The following is a 23,942-nucleotide window of genomic DNA, read 5'->3' on the forward strand; positions in this document are numbered from 1 at the left end:
TTGGAGGAAGCCAAGCATAAGGCCGTCCCCGTGGCCCTCGGGCGGCTCACTGGCCCTCCTGCACGGACCCCTTTTGTGCCCCACCCTCTGCAAGCATGTGTTCACCTCACCTAACGAGAAGGCCCGCAGAGGCTGTGCGGGTGGAGGACGCTGACGCTCCTTGGTCTCGTTTCAGCTGCGTGGTCGATGAGATGGACTTCTCTGCCATGGAGCTGGACGAAGCCCTGAGGAAGTTCCAGGCGCACATCCGGGTCCAGGGGGAAGCTCAGAAGGTGGAGCGGCTCATTGAGGCCTTCAGGTTGGGGCCAGGGCAGGGCAGGGGCGGGGGGCGGGCGTCAGGGACAGAAGGTTCCTGGCTCAAGGGCCGCATGCCCTCAATCCCTTACCTACTCAGGGTCAGGTGGCCCTGAGCTTGCCTGGAGGTGAGACAGAGTCCCTCCTGGGTGCCAGGCGCTATGCTGGTTCGTGCTAGAACCAAGGTTTTGAAGTCTCTCTTCCTCCAGATCCTCATGGCCTCATCCATTCATGAGTCCATCTGTGTTACCATTCATCTGCCCTTTCACAGGGGCAGCCGCTCACTCTCAGTAGTCCAGAGCACAAGCTGCAGAGCCAGATGGACTGGTTCTAACACACACTCGCCACTTACCATCTGTGTGACCTTATGCTTGTTGCTTAACTTCTCTGTGCCTCACTTCCTTGCCTGCAGAGGAGGGATAACAAGAGCACCTGCCCTAGACAGAGTGGCGGCTACAGCTACTTAGGACGTGTGGGCACACTTAGTGTAGCGCAGCTCTCGCTGCGGCTGCATCCCAGGACTTGGGCACACTGGCTGTGTAGGGGCCGCTCTGCTCCATGCTGCGCGTGGCAGACACAAATCAGCTGCTGACCCAGCCCTCTGGGCTCAGTGCCCGTGGTGGGGCCAAGGGGAATGAGGACATGGGAGGACAGCCCCAGGGTGCCAGGAGGGGGCTGTTCGGCCACTTCCTTCCTGCAGGGCTTCTGGGAGCGGGTAGCACTAACAGGTAAGACGGAATTGAAGGCCATGTTGTCTGAGTGCCAATGGTGGCCCCACCAGGTTCCTCTTGTCTGTCTCTGCCAGTCTCCCACCGCTCCGTAAGGTTCCCAGTGCAGGGGCCTCTTGGAGGTTGGGGCAGGGGGCAGGCAGTGAACACAGGAAGAAGATGACCAGTGAGGCAGAGTGTGTTAGTGAGGCTATTTGTTCAGGTGCCACAGCAAAGGTGCCCCAGCAGCCACAGCTGAAATGGGGTCCAGTGCATCTCCTCGGAGCTGGTGCAGAGGCCGGGCTCCTGTCATCTCACGTCCGCATCCACTGTCAAGTCCCTGTTCCAGACAGGGGAACACAGTGCAGAGCCACACCTGCCTTTTAAGGTATAGCCTTCATGGTGTCCATATCCCATTGGCCAGAACGCAGTCACGTGGCTGCACCAGCTCGTAGGGAGGCAGGGCGTGCAGTCCTCCCGCTGAGAGCCAGTGCCAGCTGGAGCACAGGTGGGTGGGAACACCTCCAGGGAGAGGGGTGAGTGGTAGTTAGGGACGCGTCACCCTGTTCACCAGATGCAGCAGCAGTGAGCAGCCAGGCGGAGCTGTGGCAGCAACTCACGAGCGAGGGGCAGACCACCCCTGCCCTGCCCAGCTGGCCCTGACCCTCCTCCCTGTCCCCGCCCCCAGCCAGCGGTACTGCATCTGCAACCCTGGGGTCGTGCGGCAGTTCCGGAACCCGGACACCATCTTCATCCTGGCCTTCGCTGTCATCCTGCTCAACACGGACATGTACAGCCCCAACGTCAAGCCCGAGCGCAAAATGAAGCTGGAGGACTTTGTCAAGAACCTCCGAGGTGAGCTGTCGGGGCCCCGGGCTCGGAAGCACAGCCTCCTGGACACCCTCTGACATGGGCCCCAACAAGTGTGGGCTAACAGATGGGTGCGACACTCCCTCATGCTGGGCGGATGCAGGGGACAGCAAGGCAGCGAGGCTGCAGTGCACACATGGGGTCTCGTGCAGAGGGCCCCCCACGGGTGTGCACATGCAGCACAAACTGCAGTAAAGAGCAAATGCTGTCTTAGGGGTGCACATGGCGGCCCTGCCTGGGCCACGCACGCGGGGGCTCGGGGTGCGGGGCTCGTTCCTGAGGAAGTGGTGCTTCCAGCTTGTTAGGGAAGGATACGCAGGGCTTGGACAGGTCACAGTGGAGGGGTCTTATTCATGAGGGGGCAGAGGCCTGAGGAAGCCACTCGTCGCAGTGCTGGAGGCTCGGCCACACACAGGCTGACCAGGGCCTGCTTCAGAGATGTCCGGGAGCACAGAGTGGAACTGGGGTGCTGGGAGCCTTGCTTTTGTTTTTCTATTTAAATACATTTGAAACAGGAACCTTCTATCATCACCATAAATGGGAAACCAGTAGCATTTGTTACACATAGGAAGTCACCATAAAAATGAATACAATGAAAAGAAAGTACCACTGTTGGCTCCAGCCAAAGCTGTTCCTGGCTGGGCCCCAAGGCTGCCCTCTTCTCCTTGTCAGGTGGGCCAAGGTCAGACAGCTGCTGATGAGGTAGGCAGCAAAAAGGGAGGCCTTCTCCTGGTGTTAGGTGGCAAGGAATTGAAAAGGGAACGGCCATCTTCTAGGTGGCTCCATGTTAGCAGACGGCATGCCCCTCATGGACCTGGAAGGAAGACGGGTAGGAACCATGTCCCTCTCCTTGAGAAATTCCAGCTGCCGAGGGCCAAGGTCCCTTTAGAAATGAAGTATATGTATATTTTTATTATTATTAGTTTTAGGTATACAACACAATGTAAAACAGTTAGACATTTACACCCCTCACACAGTGATAACCCGTCTCCCCCAATCTACTACCCCTCTGACATCGCCCACAGCCATTGCATTTCCACTGTCTCTATTCCATATGCTGTGCTCCATTTCTGGGGGGGGGGGGGGGGAATATATATATATATATATATATATATAAAATTGTAGTTGACATTCATTGTTATTCAGCTTCAGCTTCAGGTGTACCGTGCAGTGATCAGGCATCTACACCATCCCTGAGGTGGTCTCCCTAATGAGACAAGTGTCCATCGGATACCCTACAAAATCTTTACATTATATTCCCCAAACTGACTTTCGTATCCCCATGGCAATCTTGTGGTTACCGATTGTGCTTTCTAATCCCCTCACCCTCTCCCTCATCCCCACCTCCCTCCCAACTAGCAACCCTCAGTTTTTTCTCTATGTCTTTGATACTGTGTCTGATTAGCCTGTTCATTTATCCTATTCTTTAGATTCCACATATAAGTGAGATCTTCTGGTATTTGTCTTTCTCTGTCTGACTTATTTCACTTAGCATAATATTCTCTAGGTCCATACATATCATTGCAAATGCTAAGATTTCATTCTTCTTTATGTCTGCGTAATACTCCATTGTATAAATGTACCACAGTTTCTTGATCCAGTCGTCTCCCGATGGGCATTTCGGTTGTTTCCATGTCTTGGCTATTGTCAATAGTGCTGCAATGAACATAGGGGTGCAAAAATTCTTTTGAATTAGTGTTTTGGATTTCGTTGGATAGATACCTAGGAGTGGAATTGCTGAGTCATAAGGTAGTTCCATTTCCAGGTTTTTGAGATATCTCCATACTGTTTTCCATAGTGGCTGCACCAATCTGCAATCCCACCAACAGTGCACAAGCGTTCCCTTTTCTCCACATCCGCGCCAGCACTTGTTGTTTGTTATTTATTGATGATAGCCATCTTGACTGGGGTGAAATGATATCTCATTGTGGCTTTTATTTGCATTTCTCTAATGATTAGTGATGTTGAGCATTTTTTCATATGTCTGTTTGCCATCTGTATGTCTTCTTTAGAGCAATGTCTCTTCATGTCCTCTGCCCATTTTTTAATTGGGTTTGTTTTTTTGGTGTTGAGTTGAATGAGTTTTTTATAAATTTGTGATATTAACCCCTTATCAGATATATCATTGACAAATATCATCTCCCATTCAGTAGGCTCCCTTTTTGTTTTATTGATGGTTTCCTTTGCTGTGAAAACACTTTTTAGTTTGATGTAATCCCATATCTTTATTTTTTCTCTTACTTCCCTTGCTCCAGGGGATATATCAGTAAAAATATTAATAAGGGTAACGTCTGCAAACTTTCTTCCGTAGGTTTTCTTCTAGGAGTTTTATGGTTTCAGATCTTACATTTAAGTCTTTAATCCATTTTGAATTTATTTTTGTTTATGGCGTAAGGAGGTGGTCCAGCTTCATTTTTTTGCATGTGTCTGTTCAGGTCTCCCAGCACCATTTATTGAATAAACTGTCTACGCCAATGTAAATTCTTGCCTCCTTTGTCATAGATTAAATGACCATATAGGCATGGATTTATTTCTAGGCTCTCAATTCTGTTCCATTGATCTATGTGTCTGTTTTTATGCCAGTACCATGCTGTTTTGATTACTGTAGCCTTGTAGTATATTTGATGTCAGGTGTCCTGATACCTTCCACTTTGTTCTTATTTCTCAAGATTGCCAAGGCTATCTGGGGTCTTTTATGGTCCCATATAAATTCTAGGATTGTATGTTCTATTTCTGTGAAAAATGTCCTTGGTAGTTTGATAGGAATTGCGTTGAATATGTATATTACCTTAGGCAGTATGGACATTTTAACTATATTAATTCTTCCTATCCATGAACATGGTATGTGTTTCCATCTATTTGTATTTTCTTTAATTTCTCTCTTCAGTGTCTTATAATTTTCTGAGTACAGGTCTTTTACTTCTTTGGTTAAATTTATTCCTGAGTATTTTATAGTCTTTGAAGTAATTGTAAATGGGACTATTTTCTTAATTTCTCCTTCTGATGTTTTATTATTGGTATATACAAATGCAACTGATTTCTGAATATTAATTTTGTATCTTGCTACTTTACTAAATTCACCTATCAGCTCTAATAGTTTCTTGGTGGAGTCTTTGGGGTTCTCTATATATAGTATCACATTATCTACATATAGTGACAATTTTACTTCCTCCTTACCAATATGAATGCCTTTTATTTCTTTTTCTTATCTGATTGCTGTGGCTAGACCTTCCAGAACTATGTTGAATAGAAGTGGAGAAAGTGGGCAATCTTGCCTTGTTCCTGGTCTTAAGGGGACTGGTTTTAGCTTTTCCCAGTTGAGTATGATGTTAGCTGTGCGTTTATCATATATGGGCTTTATTATGTTGAGATATGGTCCCTCTATTCCCACTGTCTTGAGTTTTCATCATAAATGGCTGCTGGATTTTGTCAAATGCTTTTCTGCACCTATTGATATGATCATATCATTTTTATTCTTCATTTTGTGAAAAGTAAATGGTGTATGACATTAATTGATTTGCGGATGTTGAACCAACCTTGCATGCCAGGAATAAATCCCACTTTATCATGGTGTATGATCTTTTTAATGTATTGCTGAATTCCATTTGCTAATATTTTGTTGAGGATTTTTGCATCTATGTTTATTTCCTAATATTGGCCTGTAGTTTTATTTTTTTCATTATGTCTCTGTCTGATTTGGGGATCAGGGTGATAGTGGCCTCATAAAAAATGTTTAGGAGCCTTCCCTCCTTCTGGATGTTTTGGACTAGTTTGAGGAGATTAGATGATAATTCTTTTTTGAATGTTTTGTAAAATTCACCTGTAAAACATCTGGTCCAGGGCTTTTGTTTGTTGGTAGCTTGTTGATTACTGGTACTAATCAATTTCCCTGGTACTAATCAGTCTATTAAGGTTTGCTGTTTCTTCTTGAGTTAGCCTTGGAAGGTTGTATGCTTCTAGAACATTATCTATTTCTTCCACATTGTCTAATTTGTTGGTGTATAATTGCTCATAGTCATTTCTTTAAATTTTTTGTATTTCTGTTGTGTCTGTTGTCACTTCTCCTCTTTCATTTCTGATTTTATTAATTTGGGTCCCCTCTCTCTTTTTTTAATGAGTCTGGCTAAAGGATTGTTGATTTTGTTTATATTCTCGAAAAACCATCTCTTGGTTTCATTGATCTTTTGTATTGTTTTTTTGGCCTCTGTTTCATTTATTTCCACTCTGATCTTTATTATTTCCTTCCTTACTCCCTTTGGGCTTATTTTGCTGTTCTTTTTCCAGATCCCTTAAGTGTAAGGATAAACTGTTGATTTGTGATTTTTCTTGTTTCTTTAGGTAGGCTTGCATTGCTATGAGGACTGTTATGAGGCTTGCATTGCTATTAGGACTGCTTTTGCAGCATCCCATAGATTTTGGGTCGTCATGTTTTCATTTTCGTTTGTCTCGCGATATCTTTTGATTTCTTCCTTGATCTCATGGTTGACCGATTCATTATTTAGTAACATGTTATTCAGCCTCCATGTATCTGTGTGTCTTTCAGGGTTTTTTTGTTTGTTTGTTTGTTTTTGTAATTGATTTCTAATTTCATAGCACTGTGGTCAGAGAAGACACTAGATATGATTTCAGTTTTCTTAAATTTATTGAGACTTGTTTTGTGGCCTAACATGTGACCACATGTTGGAAAATATCTTGGAAAATGATCCATGTGCACTAGAGAAGAACATGTATTCTGCAGCTTTGGGGTGAAATGCTCTAAAAATATCAATTAAATCCAACTGGTCCAGTGTGTCTTTTAAGGCCACTGTTTCCGTATTGATTTTCCATCTGTAGGACTTGTCCCTTGTTTTATATATTTAGGTGCTCCTATGTTGGGTGCATAGATGTTTACTAGTGTTATGTCCTCTTGTTGAAGGGATCCCGTTATTATGTAGTGCCCATCTTTGTCTTTTAACATATTCTTCATTTTAAAGTCTATTTTATCAGATATAAGTATTGCTATTCCAGTTTTTTCCTCATTACTATTTGCATGAAATATCTTACTCCAACCATTCACTTTCATCCTGTGTGTGTCTTTTGATCTGAGGTGAGCTCTTGTATACAGCATATGCAAGGGTCTTGTTTTCTTATCCACTCAGCCACCCTATGTCTTTCAATTGGAGCATTTAATCCATTTACATTTAAAGTGATTATTGATAGGTACATAGTTATTGCCATTTTGTTATTTGTATTTCTGGTCTTCATTCGTCAGATTGTTTTCATCTTCTGTTTACAGAAGCCCTTTTAACATTTCCTGCATTGCTGGCTTGGTGGTAATGAATTCCTTTAGCTTATTCTTTTCTGGGAAGCTCTTTATCTCCCCTTAAATTTTAAATGATAGCCTTGCTGGATAAAGCAATCTAGGTTGTAGGCCTTTGTTTTCCATCACTTTGAGTATCTCCTGCCACTCCCTCCTGGTCTTCAACGTTTCTGTAGAAAAGTCATTTGATAGTCTTATGGGAGTTCCCTTGTATGCAACCCTCTGTCTTTCTCTTGCTGCTTTTAGGATTCTCTCTTTGTCTTTAACCTTTGCCATTTTAAGTATAATGTGTCTTGGTGTGGACCTGTTTGGGTTTATCCTGGTTGGAACTCTCTGCACTTCCTGGACTTGTATGTCGGTTTCCTTCACCAGGTTAGGGAAGTTTTCAGACATTGTTACTTCAAATATCTTCTCGATCCCTTGCTTCCTTTCTTCACCTTCTGGTATTCTTATGATGCGCATGTTGTTGCGCTTGATGTTATCCCACAGGTCTCTTAAATCATATTCATTCTTTTTCATTCTTTTTCTTTTTGTTGTTTCTCTTGGGTGATCTCTGCTAACTTGTCTTCTAAGTCGCTGATTCTATCCTCTGCCTCATCTAACCTGCTGGTAATTCCTTCAAGTGTGTTCTTTGTTTCAGTTATTGTATTCTTTAGTTCTAACTGATTGTTCATTATGAGTTCTCTATCCTTCTTTATGTCGTCACTAAGCTCCTTAAACATTCTTATCATCAATGTTCTGAACTCTGTCTCTGATAGGTTGGTTACCTCTATTTTGTTTGGTTCCAATTCTGGAAGTTTCTTCTATTCTTTTATTTGGGACATGTTTCTTTGTTTCCCCATGCTGGACTCTCTTGTTTGCTTCAATGTATTAGGTAGATCCCCTAGGTTTCTCAGTCTTTGCAGGGTGGACTTATGTAGTATGTGTCCTTTATGTTTGAATTGCACAGTCTCCCTGTTCTCCTGTGCATGTGTTCCAGAGGTATCCCTTGTGTTGTGTGTATTCTCCTGTTAAGGTTAAGCTTTAATTGCTTTTGGCTTGTCAATAGGTGGGATTGACTCCCATGCTGACTAGCTGTGGGAATTGGCTCTGCCCACAGTGGATGTTCTGCTGTGTGAGGGTTGACCCCTCACATGAGGCTTGGCACCTATGGGCTCTTGTGCCTGTAGAGAATTCCCTCTGGGTGTGTCACTTAGGTCAAACCCAGTAACGCTCTGGTGGTCTGGAGTTGGCCTCTGGGTGTGTTGAATCTTGTGTCTCTTGGTCTGGCCCTGGTGTAGGGCAATTTCAGAGCAAAACAAATCACCAAACATAACAACAACAAAGAAAAATCCAGATACATTCACATGTAAAAACAACTGATAGGCAACACTCAACACAGGCAAAAATATTAAAACTACAAAAAAAAAAAATCAATACAGAAAAATGGAAAGAGGAAGGGAAAGTAGAGCAAGGAAAAGAAAAAAGAAGAGAGAGAGAAAGGGGGAAATACATATATATACATATATATATATATATATATATATATATATATATATGTATATATGTTAAAAATGGTAGTGATATTAAAAAAAAACAACGCAGCACCAGTCTTGGCTTGAGCCCACCAAGCTATCTCCAGGTTGTCGTCTGCTGTACAAAGACTTCTCTGCGTCTTGTGGCGGCAGAGCTAGAGGAGTGGAGCTATGGGGTGTGGTTGGTAGTTTCTACAAAGTCAGTGCAGTTTCTGCTCTCGCCTGCACAAAGGCACACTGAAAGCGCCACAGCCAGCCACTGGGGGGTGGGCTTATTCCCTGTGCCCAGGTCTCCTGGGTCTTAGGGCACTTCTTCTTCCTGGGGGGTGTGGAGGACATGAGATTTCTGAGCTGCTGAAAGCCCAGAGCTGCCTCTACCACCTGCTATTGGCCCCTGGGTATGTCTTAGCAGCTGTAATTGCCCTATGCAGGCAGGCCAGAAAAGGTGGGGGCTGGGGAGGGAGGAGTCTTCTGTCTCCAGGCTCTCTTCTTCCCTAGGTCACAGCTGCAAACTGGTTTGTCCCAGATCCTGAGCGCTAAGGCTCCATTATTACTTCAAATAATCTGACACTACTCCTCAGTTCAGGGACCAGCTTGAGACTCTGGAAGGGTGGGGCGGGAGAGCTGTGGGAGAGTGCTGGCGGGGCCCAGGCGGGAGAGATCAGCTGTGGGACGCAGGGAAAGAGCCCACCACCTGGCTTTTGTGTTCTCTGGTCTGCATCCTGGGGCCCCCGCGTCTCCACTCCGCTCCCTTCCGTCTTCCCTTGCTTGCCCGGTTTGCCCACCTTCACGTAATCCTCGTGCGAGTCTCTTAGCTCTTCTGTGTGATGAGCAGAGAGTCCTTTGATGGGTTATAGATGTTCAATTTGTGGTAAGTTCCGGAGGAGAACTCAACAAGCCCACCTCGCTGCCGCCATTCCTATGACCAGCAACTGTCAGAAATGATATATTTTTATAAAAAGGAAAAAAGCTGGTCTAAATCAAGTCCAAATGTGAGCTTCTTGAGCCATTTAAATTTTCTACTTTTCTCTTTATTTCTGTAAAACTGCTGCTCTTAGGGCAGGACAGCTCTCCTATGGGGGTTCTCCGTGTCCTCCCCGCGATGTGAACCACCCTAGTGCCCCCCCATCCAGAGTGGGCACCACAATGACAGCCCGGCTGCTGGCCCTGTGGGCAGTGACAAGGGAGCCAGAAATGATTAGCTCAGAGGACAGAAAGCTTAGGGAAGGACATGGTAGCTGAGTCACATATTTGCCAACCGGCCCCCTCATGTCAATGGCTCTGTGGTTTGTATTCATCTTTGCACCCAGCCATCCCAGCAGTCTGGGGACAGGGTGGCATTATCAGCCCACTTCCCAGAGCAGACGCTGAGCACCCCAAAACCAGGAGAGGAAGCTGCTGTTCCCACCATACCCCCTCTTTTCAAGCCAGAGACTTGGGGGTGTTCTGCCCCATCTTCCTTGTGCTTCAAAAGGGGTAGCCAAGGCTCAGAGAAGGAAGGGACTTGCCCAAGGTCACACAGCAAATGAGTGTCACAGAAGGCAGCACCCTGGTTCCTGAAAGCCAGGCTGGCACTCTGTCTGAGCACGCGTCTGGCTTGTTCTTTTTAGACATTCCCCCAGACACACATACACACACACACACACATACACAGGACACACATTTTCTCTGGAATCACTCCCTCCAGTCTCCCCAGTGGGTCCAGCAGCAGGAGAGATGGAGGAGGAATAGCTCCCAGTGCAGAAGCCAGATGAGCAAGCAGCATTTTACTGTTATTGCTATTTGTTTTAAAAGTTTTTAATTTATTTTTTGAATGGGTATTATCTTTATATAGTTCAAAAGCCAGAAAGTAATACTACCCAGTAATCACACTCCTTGGTATTTACCCAAATGAGCTGAAAACTTACGTCCACACAAAAACCTGCACACACATGTTTACAGCAGCTTTATTCATCGTTGCCAAAACTGGGAAGCAACCAGTTCACCTACAGGATGTCCTCCAGTAGCTGACGGATAAATAAACTGGTCCACCCAGACAATGGGATATCATTCAGCTCTAACAAGAAATGAGCTACCAAGCCATGAAAAGACATGGAGGAACCTTACATGCATATTACTAAGTAAAAGAAGCAGATATGAAACGACTACATACAGTATAATTCCAACTATATGACTTTCTGGAAAAGGCAAAACTATGGAGACAGTGAAAAGATGAGTGGTTGCCAGGGGTCGGGGGTGGGGGGAGGAGCAGGTGGAGCACAGAGGAGTTTTGGGGCAGTGAAGACACCCTTTATGATACTACAGTGACAAATGCGTGTCATTATTCATTTGTCATAGAAAGTACAACACTAAGAGTGAGTCTGAGACAAACTGAACTCGGTGACTATGACATGTCAGTGTAAGTTGTAACAAATGCACCAGTATGGTGAGAGAGGTTGATAGTGGAAGAGGCTAGCGGGAAAGCAGAGGGCATATGGGAAATCTCTGTACTGTATTCTCAGTTTCTCTGTGAACTTAAAACTATTTTAAAAATAAAGTCTGTTTCAAAACCCCAGAAGGTATAAATGGTCCATGGCAGAGACCCCCTACCCCCGCCATCTGCCAGGCCTTACCATCTCTCCCTAGAGGCCATCAGGTTTTAGTTCCTGACATCCCTCCTAAAATTCCTTTGCTCAAGCAAGTACAAATGTGCATGGTTGGTTTTACCCTCTTCTGTTTTGTACTTTTCTTTTTTTCATTGAATAAATCCAAGAGATCCCAGACAAGAAAAATTTAAAGGAGTTCATCACCACCATGCTAGTATTACTAGAAATGTTAAAGGGACTTCTTTAAGAAAAAGAAGAAAAAAAAAGATAAAAAATATGAATAATAAAATGGCAATAACTACTTACCTATCAATAATCACTTTCAATGTAAATGGACTAAATGCTCCAATCAAAAGACATAGGGTAGCTGAATGGATAAGAAAACAAGACCCTTGCATATGCTGCCTACAAGGGACTTGCTTCAGATCAGAAGACAAACACAGACAGAAAGCAAAGGCATGGGAAAAGCAAAAAGGTATATGCAGCCCTATGTTCAAAGCAGCATTATTTACAATGGCCAAGTTATGGAAGCAACCTCAGTGCCCATCAACAGACGACTGGATAAAGAGGTGGTGCATTTATACTGTGGAATGTTACTCAGCCATAAAAACGAGTGAAATCATGCTACAATGTGGATGGACTTAGAGGGTATTATGCTGAGTAAAATAAGTCGGACAGAGCAAAACAAATATATGATCTCATGTACATGTGGAATCTGAAAAACAAAATAAAACAGAAACAAACTCATAGATACAGAGAACAAACTGATGGTTACCAGATCGGAGGGGTGTTTGAGTTGGTGAAAAAGGTGAAGGGATTCAGAAGTACAAATTGCAGGCCGGCCCCATGGCTCAGGTGGTTGGAGCTCCATGCTCTGAACACCGAATGCTGCTGGTTCAATTCCCACATGGGCCAGTGGGTCTCAACCACAAGGTTGCCGGTTCGACTCCGCAACGGATGGTGGGCTGCGCCCCCTGCAACTAACAATGGCAACTGGACCTAGAGCTGAGCTGCGCCCTCCACAACTAAGATTGAAAGGACAACAATTTGACTTGGAAAAAAATCCTGGAAGTACCCACTGTTCCCCAATCAAGTCCTGTTCCCCTTGCCCAAATTTAAAAAAAAAAGTACAAATTGCCAGTCATAAAAATAGTCACAGGGATGTGAAGTATAGCATAGGGAATATAGTCAGTAATATTATCATAAGTATTTATGGTGCCAGGCAGGCACTAGACTAATTGAGGGAATCACCTCATAAGTTATATAAATGTCTAACCACTATGCTGTACACCTAAAACTAATAGAAACTAACATAATAGTGTATGTCAGCTGTAATTGACAAATAAAAATCTTTTTTAAAAAATCCAATGGAGTGTGTCCCTGTTGGCTCTCTGGCCTTCTACACTGTTCCTAGCAGGTGCATAGTATTCTGTGTACCAATGTGCAGCCACTGATTGATTAGTCCCCTGTTGATGGGTAAATGGATGATTTCTGATTTTCTTCTATTTGGAAGTACTGCTGCAGTAAACAACCTTGTTTGTGCATCATGTCCCATGGGATAAATCGCCCAGCAGGGGGTCAGTCCATTTCACCATCCCACCAGTGGTTTGTGGGCAGCTCCCACCCCATGGCCTCACCGACAGGCCATGTTGTCAAATGTCTGTGGTCTGAGGGTGGAAGTGGGTTTGTGTTTCTCTTGTGAGTAGGGCCATGGTTCTTTTCTCATAGCAGTTTTCAGGGTAGGGTATCAGGAAGGGTATGCACTTGTCAGAGCAACCTGGGTTCAAGTCGTGGCCCTGGCCTCCACCCACGGGATGTGGGACAACAGCTGGCAAAACTGCTAGACACACTGAACTCTCACTCTGGAGCATGCCACGAGCTGCCCACACATCCTCACAGGGCCCTGTGAAGTCTCTCATGCTCTTACTGACCTGTTTCTGATGCCCAGCTCGGAAAGACTGAGTCGCAAGGGTAACAAGGGCCGAACTGAGGATCTGGGCCCAGGCCTGTTGGAAGCTGAACTCACAAAGCCTATCTACATGGCTTCCCCCAGTTCCAACCCTAACCCCTTCCCTGGGCCTCAGCTTTCCCATCTGGGGAATGGGGACAATTATGCCCACCCCCTGGGACTGCAGTCAGGATCAGCACTGTAATATTTGTAAAGCCCTCTGAGCAGCCCCCCAGCCAGTCCAGGTGGCTGTGCTGGCCTTGTCCCTGGGGGAAGGGTTCTGAGGGTTCTGAGGGGCAGAGAGATCTGTGGTTCTGCGGGGACTGGTGACAGGGATGGCTGTTCTGATTTGGTTTAGAATCTGGTACATCAGGCTGAACTTGGGGCCCAGGCCTGAGTGAGCCGTGCAGGTCTCAGCTCAGCCTGATGCCTGGCTGCTGTCTCCTCCCAGGTGTGGATGATGGGGAGGACATTCCCCGGGAGACGCTGATCGGGATCTATGAGCGGATCCGCAAGCGAGAGCTGAAGACCAGTGAGGACCATGTGTCGCAGGTGCAGAAGGTGGAGAAGCTCATTGTGGGGAAGAAGCCGGTACGTGGGGCCTGTGTCCTAGGGGAGCCCGGGGGGTGCTTGCCACCCACGTCCCTCCCTCTCAGTGTGACCCCAGGCTCCCTGCTGGCCTCAGCTTCTGCCAGTGGCCCTGATGCCCCTTCTAGGCTGGACTGGTGAATACTTTCAGGGTTTGGGTTTCTTCAAGTGGCCTCTAATATTTGGGAATAATAAACATTTGCTCTGGGTTAAAGTTGAAGAGAACCTGAGGCTCTTGATAAACCGACAGGCAGAGCTGTCCAGTGTTTCTTGGTAACCTGGGATGCCCTCAGAGTACCCTCAGAGCTTGGCAGCGTGACGGTCTCCCTGCCTACCCTGGGTGGCTGTGTGGAGCTAAGGGCACTGCTGCTTTGCGTGTTGCTGTTAGTTCCCTTGGGGCCCAAGAGCATCTTCTGGAGCAGTGATGTCTTTTTCTTTTTTACTGTTTCCCCTGTAGATTGGATCCCTGCATCCTGGGCTTGGCTGTGTGAGTATCCCTCTGCTTTCACATTCTGGCTGCCATCTCCCCCGGGGGTGCCCAGCACAGCCACATCTGGCTTGCACAGCCACAGTTTTGGCTGCTTGAGTTAATTTATGGAGCAATAAGAAATTCGATTTTCATAATTCTCCCAGCCTTGAATCTCTGCAGGCCCTGAGAGCACGGCTACCGGGGAGGGCTTTGTGGTCAGGCTGAGAGCAGATAGTCTCCTTCCCTCTCATCTGGGCCTGATTAAGCTTGTCCCCAGACCCCGAGACCCTGCACCTGAAACAGATGATCTCAGTTTGCTTTGGGGGAGGGCCTTCTCTTCCCCCAGTCCACGCTCTGCCCCCAACAACTTGTTCATACACCAGGACCCTCTCCATTGCCACAGCCCTGAGAAAGTTTTATCTGCACACCCCTGGAGCACATGCGTACATGGCTAGCCTGGCAGTTACCCAACATGTCCCTTGTGTGTCTGTCTATCCCTCACTGGTCAGCTGATTCAGCTCCACAAACCCCTCGACCGCCCTCCTCTTGCCAGTTTTCCCTAGAGAGAGACTGTCGTGCAGGAGACCCTGCTCGCTGCGCCATTTGTCGTGCGGGGAGGCCTGCGGGGTCTCTGCTCCTGCTCCCCACATAAGAACGCAGGACATGGTGAGGCCCAAAAGGAACACCCACGGAGCCATAGATGGGGGAGTCATACCACTATATTCTCGCTGGTGGCTGGGTTGGAGAAACAGGAAACAGGAGCCATACAATTCTCAACCCTCATTGCTCCGCTTACAGGCTCAGCTACCATCTTCTTGCTAGCCCCCATTTTTCTCCTCTTCTCTTTCTACTAGCGTAGCCACAGCAGTTATATTAGCGGCCAATGGCTCACTGGTTACAGCTGACGGCCAACTAGCCACAGCTGATGGCCATGCAATCACAGTTGATGGCCGTTTACTACCTGAGCCAGCACCTGTCTATGTGAGGCCGAGAGCCTGGAAACTGCTTTCTGAGGCTCTGCCCCCACAGAGACCAAGACCACTGGATGCTTCCGTGACCTGCCCTCACCTACTTCTCCAGCTCCACGTCCCACTATTATTCCTTTGTACTTTTGCTCCAAACAGTATTGTTCTCTGAGCGTGCCAGGCTGGCCACACATTTTCCTCCACTGCCATCCTGATACACTGACCTCGAGTACCCCTCCTTCAGGGCACCCCTTGCAGACTTAATGCTCCCTGGCTGTGACCATGCTTACCTGCTGGGGGTCGTCTCCTGGTGTATGCTGTCCCCCACTAACTTTTCTGCCTGCTGCATGAGATTGGGCACTCCCAGAACCACGACTGGGCCTCCGGGATGGTTTGTCACATCAGACCTTGAGAGCAGCTTGGGCTACAGCAGATGGGCGCCCTTTGAAACCGTGGCAGGCCTGTTCAGAGGCAGGTGCGCAGGAGGGAGGTGACAGCTGGCTCAGGAGTTTGGACAGGGTCTTTCAAGCTTCAGAAACATTGAAATCCCTTCGGAGGTGCCAGGAGAATGGGGAAACTCTGGTGCTCTGCAGTGCCCTGGCCACGTGGCTGAGGCAAGTTACTCAGCCTCTCTGATTCAGTTTCTTCTTCTCAAGTAGACCACCTGCGGGAAAACGTTCGCGGGGACTAGTGGGGACTTTGTGGGAACTCAGAAAGCATGCAGCCCTCTTTGGGTGGAGTTCCACATGTGAGCATGATACTTTAAGAAGTCTGGTACCTGCCTGAAAGAATCGAATGGAGGTCTTATCAGAAGGGGGCACTTACCGCGGTCCTGCAAGAGAGCTCCTGAGGGCAGAGTGGGAAAACGGCCACAAGCCGAAGAAGCACATTGCAGTCTGCGCGGTCTGCAAGATAAGATGTTTCTGAACACGAGGCCCAGGGCTGGTTTCCTAGCACGCAGGCTGGACCCCTGTGCAGCCCAGGCCCCAGAGTGGGGGCAGGCAGCTAAAGGCAGTTTCTCCTCTCTGCACAGGTACTCTCTCTGCCTCACCGGCGGCTGGTCTGCTATTGCCGGCTCTTTGAGGTTCCAGACCCAAACAAGCCCCAGAAACTTGGATTGCACCAGCGAGAAATCTTCCTGTTCAATGACCTGCTGGTGGTATGTGGTTCCCTGTGGGATGTTGTAGCTGAGAGCTGACTATGTGCCCACAGGGAAATGCACACACGGGTGTGGGGAGAGGTAAGGGGGTGGAGTTAGCCCAGGGCTTTGGGTTGCCAGAGGGCAGGATCCAACTCACACTGCTGTTGATGAAAACAGGGCTACTTTGGCTCTTGTAAAAGTCCAGAGGGGGATTTGGAGCCTCAACCCTGGCTATTCCTGGAGGCGCAGACATGTCAGCAGGATCCCTTTGTATGATCTCTACCTCTCAGCTGCATAGGCTCCTCTGTGTGGGCTCAGACAGGCCAAAAGGGACAGTTAGCCTCGGCAGCTCCCAGCTCAGTTCTGTCCCCTCGGTCACCAGAGCGATTCTCTTCCAAAGAATCCAAGCCAAGGTCTTGTTGCTGCCTATGCCCAAACCTGAGCTAGTCACAGGGCCAGTCAGGTTGGTGCTAGCCCAGTGGCTAAGCCTGAGTCAGTCCCAGGACTCATGGACTGAGGGTGGCAGGGAGGGGGTTCCCCAAAGGGAGGCTGAGGAGCTGTTGCCCAAAATAAGGCAGCGTGGATGCAGCTAGCGGGGATGAAGATGCCCCTGCAGGGAGCAAGGACAGCCTGTCCTTGGAGCTCTGTCCCCCCGCATGCCGCGGACTCCTTGCTAGAGGCCCTTGTCCCCAGTCCCCTCCTGTTTGAGGACTAACTGCGCTTCTCTGCTTCCTGAGGTTGGAATCCAGATGTGTGGGTTCAAGTACTTTATTAAACATCTCTGACCTTGAGCAAGTCACTTCAAATCTCCGAATCTCAGTTTCCTCTGTTAAAATTAACCTCTCAGAGGGTCACAGTGGTCAGATGGCTTCCTGGACATAAGACCCTGGCCTTTGGTGCCACACCAGGTAACGTGCCTGCCATCTCTCTGCTGGGTTGAGGAGCTTTGTAGCCAGCCAGGATGGCACCAGGGTCTCACAGGAACAGAAAACAGTGTCCACGTCAGGGTGTGAATGGTTGTGCCCCCCCCCCCATGCCAGCTCTGCCCTGCTGCAGGGGCCTCCTGACCTCTGACCTGCAGAGTCATTCTCACACAGGAGAACAAGGTCACCGCCTGGTCTGTTTGCAGCCCTGAGCACCCTGAGCTGCTCCAGGGCAGTGCAGACATGTGCTCAGCCTGTGTCTCTGGCGCCCCCAGGTCACCAAGATCTTCCAGAAGAAGAAGAACTCGGTGACGTACAGCTTCCGGCAGTCCTTCTCCCTGTGCGGCATGCAGCTCCTGCTCTTTGAGAGCCAGTGTAAGTGCCCGGGGCTGGCGTGCGTGGCTGCTGGGGCGCTGTCCACGCGTGGCCGTGACCTCGCGCAGCTCTAAGCTCCGAGTCAGGAGGCACTCTTCTTCCCATTCTCTCTGCTGCCGTCTGTGCCACGGGGGACAGAGCCCGGGGAGGGAGAATTGAATAGCATTATGCACAGAGCTCACTGCCTTGACTTTTACTGTTACTGCTCGCAGGTGATAAGAGTTTTTAATTTAAGGCAGAGTGACTTTACTTAAATGAAATATTGATAGGAAAGCATAAAGTGGCATAGATGATATGCAAATATGCCAAATAACAGAATGTAATCCCAGAGGGACTATATAGGTCCAGGGCTGAGCTCCAGAGCTGGCAGCCAGGGTTCAAATCGCAGCCCTTGCGGTGAGCGACTGTGGCCTGGCTGCCAACCTGTCTGAGCTGTGTTCCCTTTGTCTATCCAATGAGGTGATGCCGGTACCTGCCTCACAGGGTTAGACACATGGCACTCAGGAAGTGCTGCTGTCAGGATTTGTTCTTAGGTGCAGCTGGAAGGCCTTTGGGTGTGAGTGGGTCACGGGGACCTGGGCATTTTGGAGCCAGCTCCTACCCAGGACACCCCCCACTGACTTCATTTTTTGACCTTGTTCCTTCTCATGTCCCACGTCCTTCTCTTTTCCTCTCTTCCTGTTTGAGGTCCCTGAGCTGCAGGCTGCACCCATCTTTCTGAGAGGGGATGGGGTGACAGTTCTGCTGCCCTGCACATTCTTGAGTGTCCCCAAGGGAGGCTGCCATGATGTAGCATTGTCATGTCCCCAGAAGCAGGGACATTCTTGTCCTGTCGTACCGGTGGCCACGGTGCTGTCTGATCCGCCTTCAGTCTGCAAGTTGAACAAGTGCCAGGGACTCGTTGCTGGGCCATCCAAAAGCACAGTAGTTGAGGGCCTAGATTTAAGGCTCAGTATACCTTCTCTGTGCTAAACAGGACCAGCACGTGCCGTGATCTCTCCTTTCTCACGTACCCACAAGGAGCCCAGGATGCCCTCTCCTGCCCTGCTGCCCCACCCCAGGCCAGAAGGCCTGCCTTGCCTTGGTTTCTACCAGGCAACACCAGGGAGGTTGGTGCCACCTCTCACTGTCCAAACCAGCAGGCCCCCTCTTGCAAGGGGTGGTTGTGGCAGTGAGGCTCCCAGCAGGAGCCTGACCAGACTAAATCTCCAGACAGAGGCCTTTCTGGATTCATTTTAGATTCCCAGGGCTTGGCCCTCAGTACTGGGCACAGATGCTGATGAGAGCTGACCTGGCCATGCCTTCACGCCAGGGGTCTCACATTGCCAACTCCTGGGTCAGTCTGGCTCAGTGATGTTATATTTTGTTTGTATACTTTCTTAGGTTTGTTGAGCTGATATTTAAATCCTCACATTAAAACTCAGATGTTTCTGGCTTCTCTTGGAAAATGAAAAGGCTTGCGTCCCTCAGTGGGGCAGGGTCCTGAGCTGCACGCCCCTCCCCCAGCACTCTCGGCTGCCCACAGCCCCACCTGCATTCAGGAGAGCAGCTCAGCCTTCTAGGCATTTGAGTTCCCAGCCTTGACCTATGTCAAAGGTGGGTTTGGTATTTAGGCCAACATTCTCCAAACACCCAGATGCTCGATTCCCACTAAGGGAACCAAAGCCCTAGAGACCCCTTGAGCTCAGAGGTGGCATCAGACAGGTCCGAGCAGAAACTCACTGCATTCAGCATGGTGTGTTGGGTTGGGGCGCCCACAGTGCACCAAGGTTGCTGAGGGTCTGGCGGCCATTCAGGAGGGAGCAGAGCTAAGTCTGTTCTCAGAGTGACCGGAGGTGGCTGGGTAAGACAATGCACCGAGCCCTGGGTGCTGCCTCTGACGTCCCCTGGAGGCAGCACCTGGCCACTATTTCAAGCCCCAGCAGAGTGGGCATGTGCCTGGAAGTGAGGGGTCCGGGCTCCATGACCTTCAGGCTGGAGAAGAATGAGGGCCCTGGCTCCCCTCAGATCAGCCAGATCTGCTCCTGAGCTTCATAGGGAACAACCGGGACACAAGCCGGCAGATGGAGAGTGTCTGGTGGCTGCTCTGCAGAAGCCTCTCCTCCCCGTCAGACCCTGCTGACAGCCTGGCCTCCGACCATTTCACCCCATCCTGAATTCAGACTTACTCGTAGTGTCTTGACCAGAGGGGAGACGGCAGAGAGTGCAGAGGCCCATGGGTGCTCCCTTCTCCTTTGCAGACTACCCCAATGGCATCCGGCTCACATCTGCGGTCCCTGGAGCAGACATAAAAGTGTTAATAAACTTTAATGCTCCCAATCCTCAAGACCGGAAGAAATTCACCGATGACCTGCGAGAGTCCATCGCGGAGGTGCAGGAGATGGAGAAGCACCGAATAGAGTGTGAGCTGCAGGCCTGGGGGGGGAGCGCCCACAGCCCTGGCATCTGTCAGGGCTCACTGGGCACAGGTGTTGGCTCCTGTGTGGTGGCAGGAACTCTCTGAGCCCACAGCAATGAGATTCTTGGTCTTTTCTGACCTTCCCATAGCCATGTGACTGGCAGCCCCACACACCCCGGCCACAGAAGGTGGCACGGGGGGGCAGGGAGAGGGGGATGACAGAGGCCTCCTGGTGAGAGCCAGGGCTTCAGAGGCCCAGACCCGTTCTGCCTGTGGGACCAGGCTGCATGCCCTGGGAACGGCCCCCAGCCCCTGGTCACCCCACGCGACAAGAGAATGCAGAGTCCTGGTGCTGAGCTCGTTGTGCTTCAGTGCGGGTGTTATTTATTCATCTTCCGAGTCAGGGCCCAACAGATTGAGGAGATCAGAGCCCAGCCCATCACTTGGGTTCTGGTAGACCCGATTATAACCCCCGCTTCTCCTGGCTCCAAGCCTCACTCCCTGGCGCCTCAGGTGTCCCTACCTCTGACCCCCCCACACAAGGTCCGTTACCCTTGCTCATCTCCAGACCCATGCAATTCTGACCCTCGAGCCTGGAAGATGACTGTCATTCAGGCAGATCATAAGGCACTCTGATCTCTCCAACTTCCCTCGTGGAGTCTCGTTTTGGCTCCCTTTTGTCTTCTCTCTCCTAAAAGAATCCTGCCCCTTGTCTTTTCCTCATTCCAGGCAGATGGAGACTTGGTACAGTGCCAACCTTGAACAGAGGGAGATGGTTCTCTGCATTTCCTCCTGCAGGTGTCCTGGCCCTGCCTCTCCCCCACTGCCTTCCAGGCCACACTCATTTCACTGAGCCCTCACCCCTCTGTTTCAGCGGAACTCGAGAAGCAGAAGGGTGTCGTGCGTCCCAGCATATCCCAGTCCTCCAATCTCAAAAAGGAGTCGGGCAACGGGACGCTGAGCCGGGCCTGCCTGGACGATAGCTACGCCAGCAGCGAGGGTCTCAAGCGCAGTGCCCTCAGCAGCTCGCTGAGGGACCTCTCAGAAGCAGGTAAGAGCTGGGCCTAGGTACACCTTCCCAGCCTGGTGCATGCAGGACTCAGCCCTGGCAATCCAGCCGTGGGGAAGGCACTGCGGTGGAGGGCTCGGAGAGCACCATGGGGTTTCCCATGACCTTCCCTAACTCACAGCAGCTTACAGAGAGAGGACACCCCCAAAAGGCTAAAGAAAACAGGACTGAACTGTCAAAGGCAGAACAGCAGGGAGGCCACCCTGATTCCCCCTTTCTTCTTCTAGGGCTTTTATTTGTTCTTTTATTGACTTTCTGAAAACTGCTCTCAGAGTGAGGCAGACCCACTGATGGGTGTGTCCCCGGGCTCTGTGCTCCGCACCCATGTCATATGCTGATGAATGAAACAGAGGAAAACCCTCTAAACTGTCTGGAAACCCTCTCCTGCTGGCCCTGGTGTTGCGTTCTCCTTCCTGGGAAACCCGGACCTCCGTTCAGCCCAGAAGTGGCAGCCACAGCTGGCCCTGGGAGTCAGGGGAAAGCCCTGGCAGAAACTGTGACTGTTGTTGTTCTTTGTTTTCTGTGTGTGTTTAATTTGCTGCCAGCTTCTTAATGCCCAAGCAAGCAGCACCACTCGAGCCTTCCAGGTTTCCCAGGGCGGACAGGGTGTGCCTGGAGCATCAGAGCAGGGAGCTTCTGCTGGCAGCCCTCACCCATACTGGTCCTGTGGGCTGCGGCAGGTAAAGGAGGCAGGTGCAAGCAGAGCCCACTGGCTGCCCGTGAGTGATGCTCCACCCGCTTTGCCTGCTGGATCTGTCAGAGGAGCTGTAGAGGGAGGGGGTGCACCCTGGCAGCCCCATAGTCCCCACTGGCTGTGTTTAGCTGGTCAGCTTCTCCCGGGAGGAGCCGCAGGGGTTGCAGTAGAGTGGGGGTTGCAGGGTGTGGTTGCACAGGGGTTGTGCCCAGAACTGTGGGTTCCCGGGACCCTGGGCTCTGCCTGCTGGAAACCCGAGGTGTCCTGGCCCCAGGGGCCCCTGAGTGGTTGGGGAAGACCCCATCAGGCCAAGATCAGCCTCGTCTTCTCCAGGGGTCCAGCGGCCCCCTCCCTCCTAAGGGCTCGCCCACCCCACCCTGCCTCATGCATCACCAAGTAGCCAGCTCTGGGCCCCCCTAAGAGAGCCTGCTCCCGACCCCATCTCATACCTGCCTTGCCAGCAGCTCTGCCTCCCTTTGTCTGGCTTATTCATTTTCCAGATTGTTTTTTCTTTTTCTTTCGAGTTGGATTTTTGCTTTTGCTTTTGTCTTGTCATTTTTTTTTCTCTCCATAGTGAAAATCAGAAATCCATTGCCAGCATGAGGGTTACCCAGGGGCTCACCCCAGCACTGTGACATTCTGTGCTTACTAATTCCTTGCTGTGGGGACTGTCCTGTGCAGGTGTGGCAGCGTCCCTGGCCTCTCCCCCGAGGTCGTGACAGTCAGTGACGTCTCCAGAAATTGCCAGGTGTCCTCTGGGGTCAAAATCATCCCTAGTTGAAAACCACTGGTTTTCCCTGTGGCTTGTTAAACTCAGCTAAATGTAACTGTCTTGGGCCTCTGCAGGCTGGTGGCCTGGGGCCTATGTTTGAGTTTGTGCAGTGGGGTAGGCTCTGGCCTCTCTATTCCCTGGAGGGCCGGGACCCTGTCCAGCCCCCTCACGCACCATCTTTCCCCGAAAATAAGACCTAGCCGGACAATCACCTCTAATGGGTCTTTTGGAGCAAAAATTAAGACCCGGTCTTATTTTACTGTAATATAAGACCAGGTGTCATGCAGGAGACCCTGCTCGCTGCGCCATTTGTCGTGCGGGGAGGCCTGCGGGGTCTCTGCTCCCGCTCCCCACACAAGAACGCAGGATATGGTGAGGCCAAAAAGGAACACCCACAGAGCCATAAGTAGGGGAGTCATACCACTATATTCTCACTGGAGGCTGGGCCCACCGGACGCGCGACCTGCCGTCCGCCTTTCCGCCAACCGATCGACGACTCTCCTCCACTCTCCTCGACTCTATTCCTCTCCTCTCTTCCGCTCTCTTCGGCTCTCCTCGGCTCCTCGGCTCTGCTCGGCTCTCCTCGGCAGTCCTCGGCAGTCCTCGGCTCTCCTCTGTAGCCGCAGCAGTTATACCAGCGGCCAATCGGCTAACCAGCCACAGCCGACGGCCAATCAGCCGCAGCCAACGGCCGTCCACCACCCGAGCCAGCACCTTTCCACGTGAGGCCGAGAGCCTGTAAACTACCCTCTGGGGCTGTGTCCCCACACCAGGTCTAATATACTATACTGTACTATACTATAACATAGTATGATATAATATAGTATAACATAATATAATATAATACAATGTAATATAAATACCCGGTCTTATCTTAATTTTTGCTCCAAAAGACGCATTAGAGCTGACTGTCTGGCTAGGTCTTATTTTCGGGGAAAGCAGTAGCTTCGTTGAAACGGAGGCTCTGAGCATGCCCAGACACACTCACTCCGGGCCCAAAGGTCAGGACCTCAGCTGTCCATTCTCTGCCAGAACTTAGGGATCATACAGCCACATGCCCAGGTGGAGCTCCGAGGTTTGGCTGATTTCCATTGATTGTTACTATTGCCACTGTCATTTGAGGATTCTGAGCTGAGAAGGCCTCTAGGGATTGTGTCCTCTCGGACCAAAGCCACACTGAAAAGACTCCCCAGGAAAGAAAGCCCCTAGGAAGGTTGGAGGGTGAGATGAGGTGGTTGTTGGAGTTCTGGCAGCCACCAACGCCTCAGACAGGGGAGACAGGCCACCTTCGGCTTCCAGAGGGAGACAGGCCAATGCCAGTGGCCTTCCAC

At 49.8% G+C, this 23,942-nt stretch overlaps 1 protein-coding gene across 24 annotated transcripts in view; it reads left to right on the top strand.

Moving 5' to 3' along the window:
- Window positions 1–23,942, top strand: part of IQSEC1 (IQ motif and Sec7 domain ArfGEF 1) — a 489,184-nt gene that overhangs the window by 455,969 nt on the left and 9,273 nt on the right. For 23 of the 24 annotated variants that reach the window (XM_074334125.1, XM_074334147.1, XM_074334154.1 and 20 more), the window contains 8 exons: window positions 176–298; window positions 1,690–1,856; window positions 13,669–13,808; window positions 14,263–14,292; window positions 16,273–16,398; window positions 17,579–17,678; window positions 19,919–20,080; window positions 20,951–21,127. In XM_074334125.1, coding sequence (XP_074190226.1) covers window positions 176–298; window positions 1,690–1,856; window positions 13,669–13,808; window positions 14,263–14,292; window positions 16,273–16,398; window positions 17,579–17,678; window positions 19,919–20,080; window positions 20,951–21,127 — 1,025 coding nt within the window. The remainder of the gene's footprint in view (window positions 1–175; window positions 299–1,689; window positions 1,857–13,668; window positions 13,809–14,262; window positions 14,293–16,272; window positions 16,399–17,578; window positions 17,679–19,918; window positions 20,081–20,950; window positions 21,128–23,942) is intronic. The other variant, XM_074334136.1, reaches the window with a different exon arrangement.

Source organism: Rhinolophus sinicus, linkage group LG01 (assembly GCF_036562045.2).
Source record: "Rhinolophus sinicus isolate RSC01 linkage group LG01, ASM3656204v1, whole genome shotgun sequence".
Taxonomy (NCBI): Eukaryota; Metazoa; Chordata; class Mammalia; order Chiroptera; family Rhinolophidae; genus Rhinolophus; species Rhinolophus sinicus.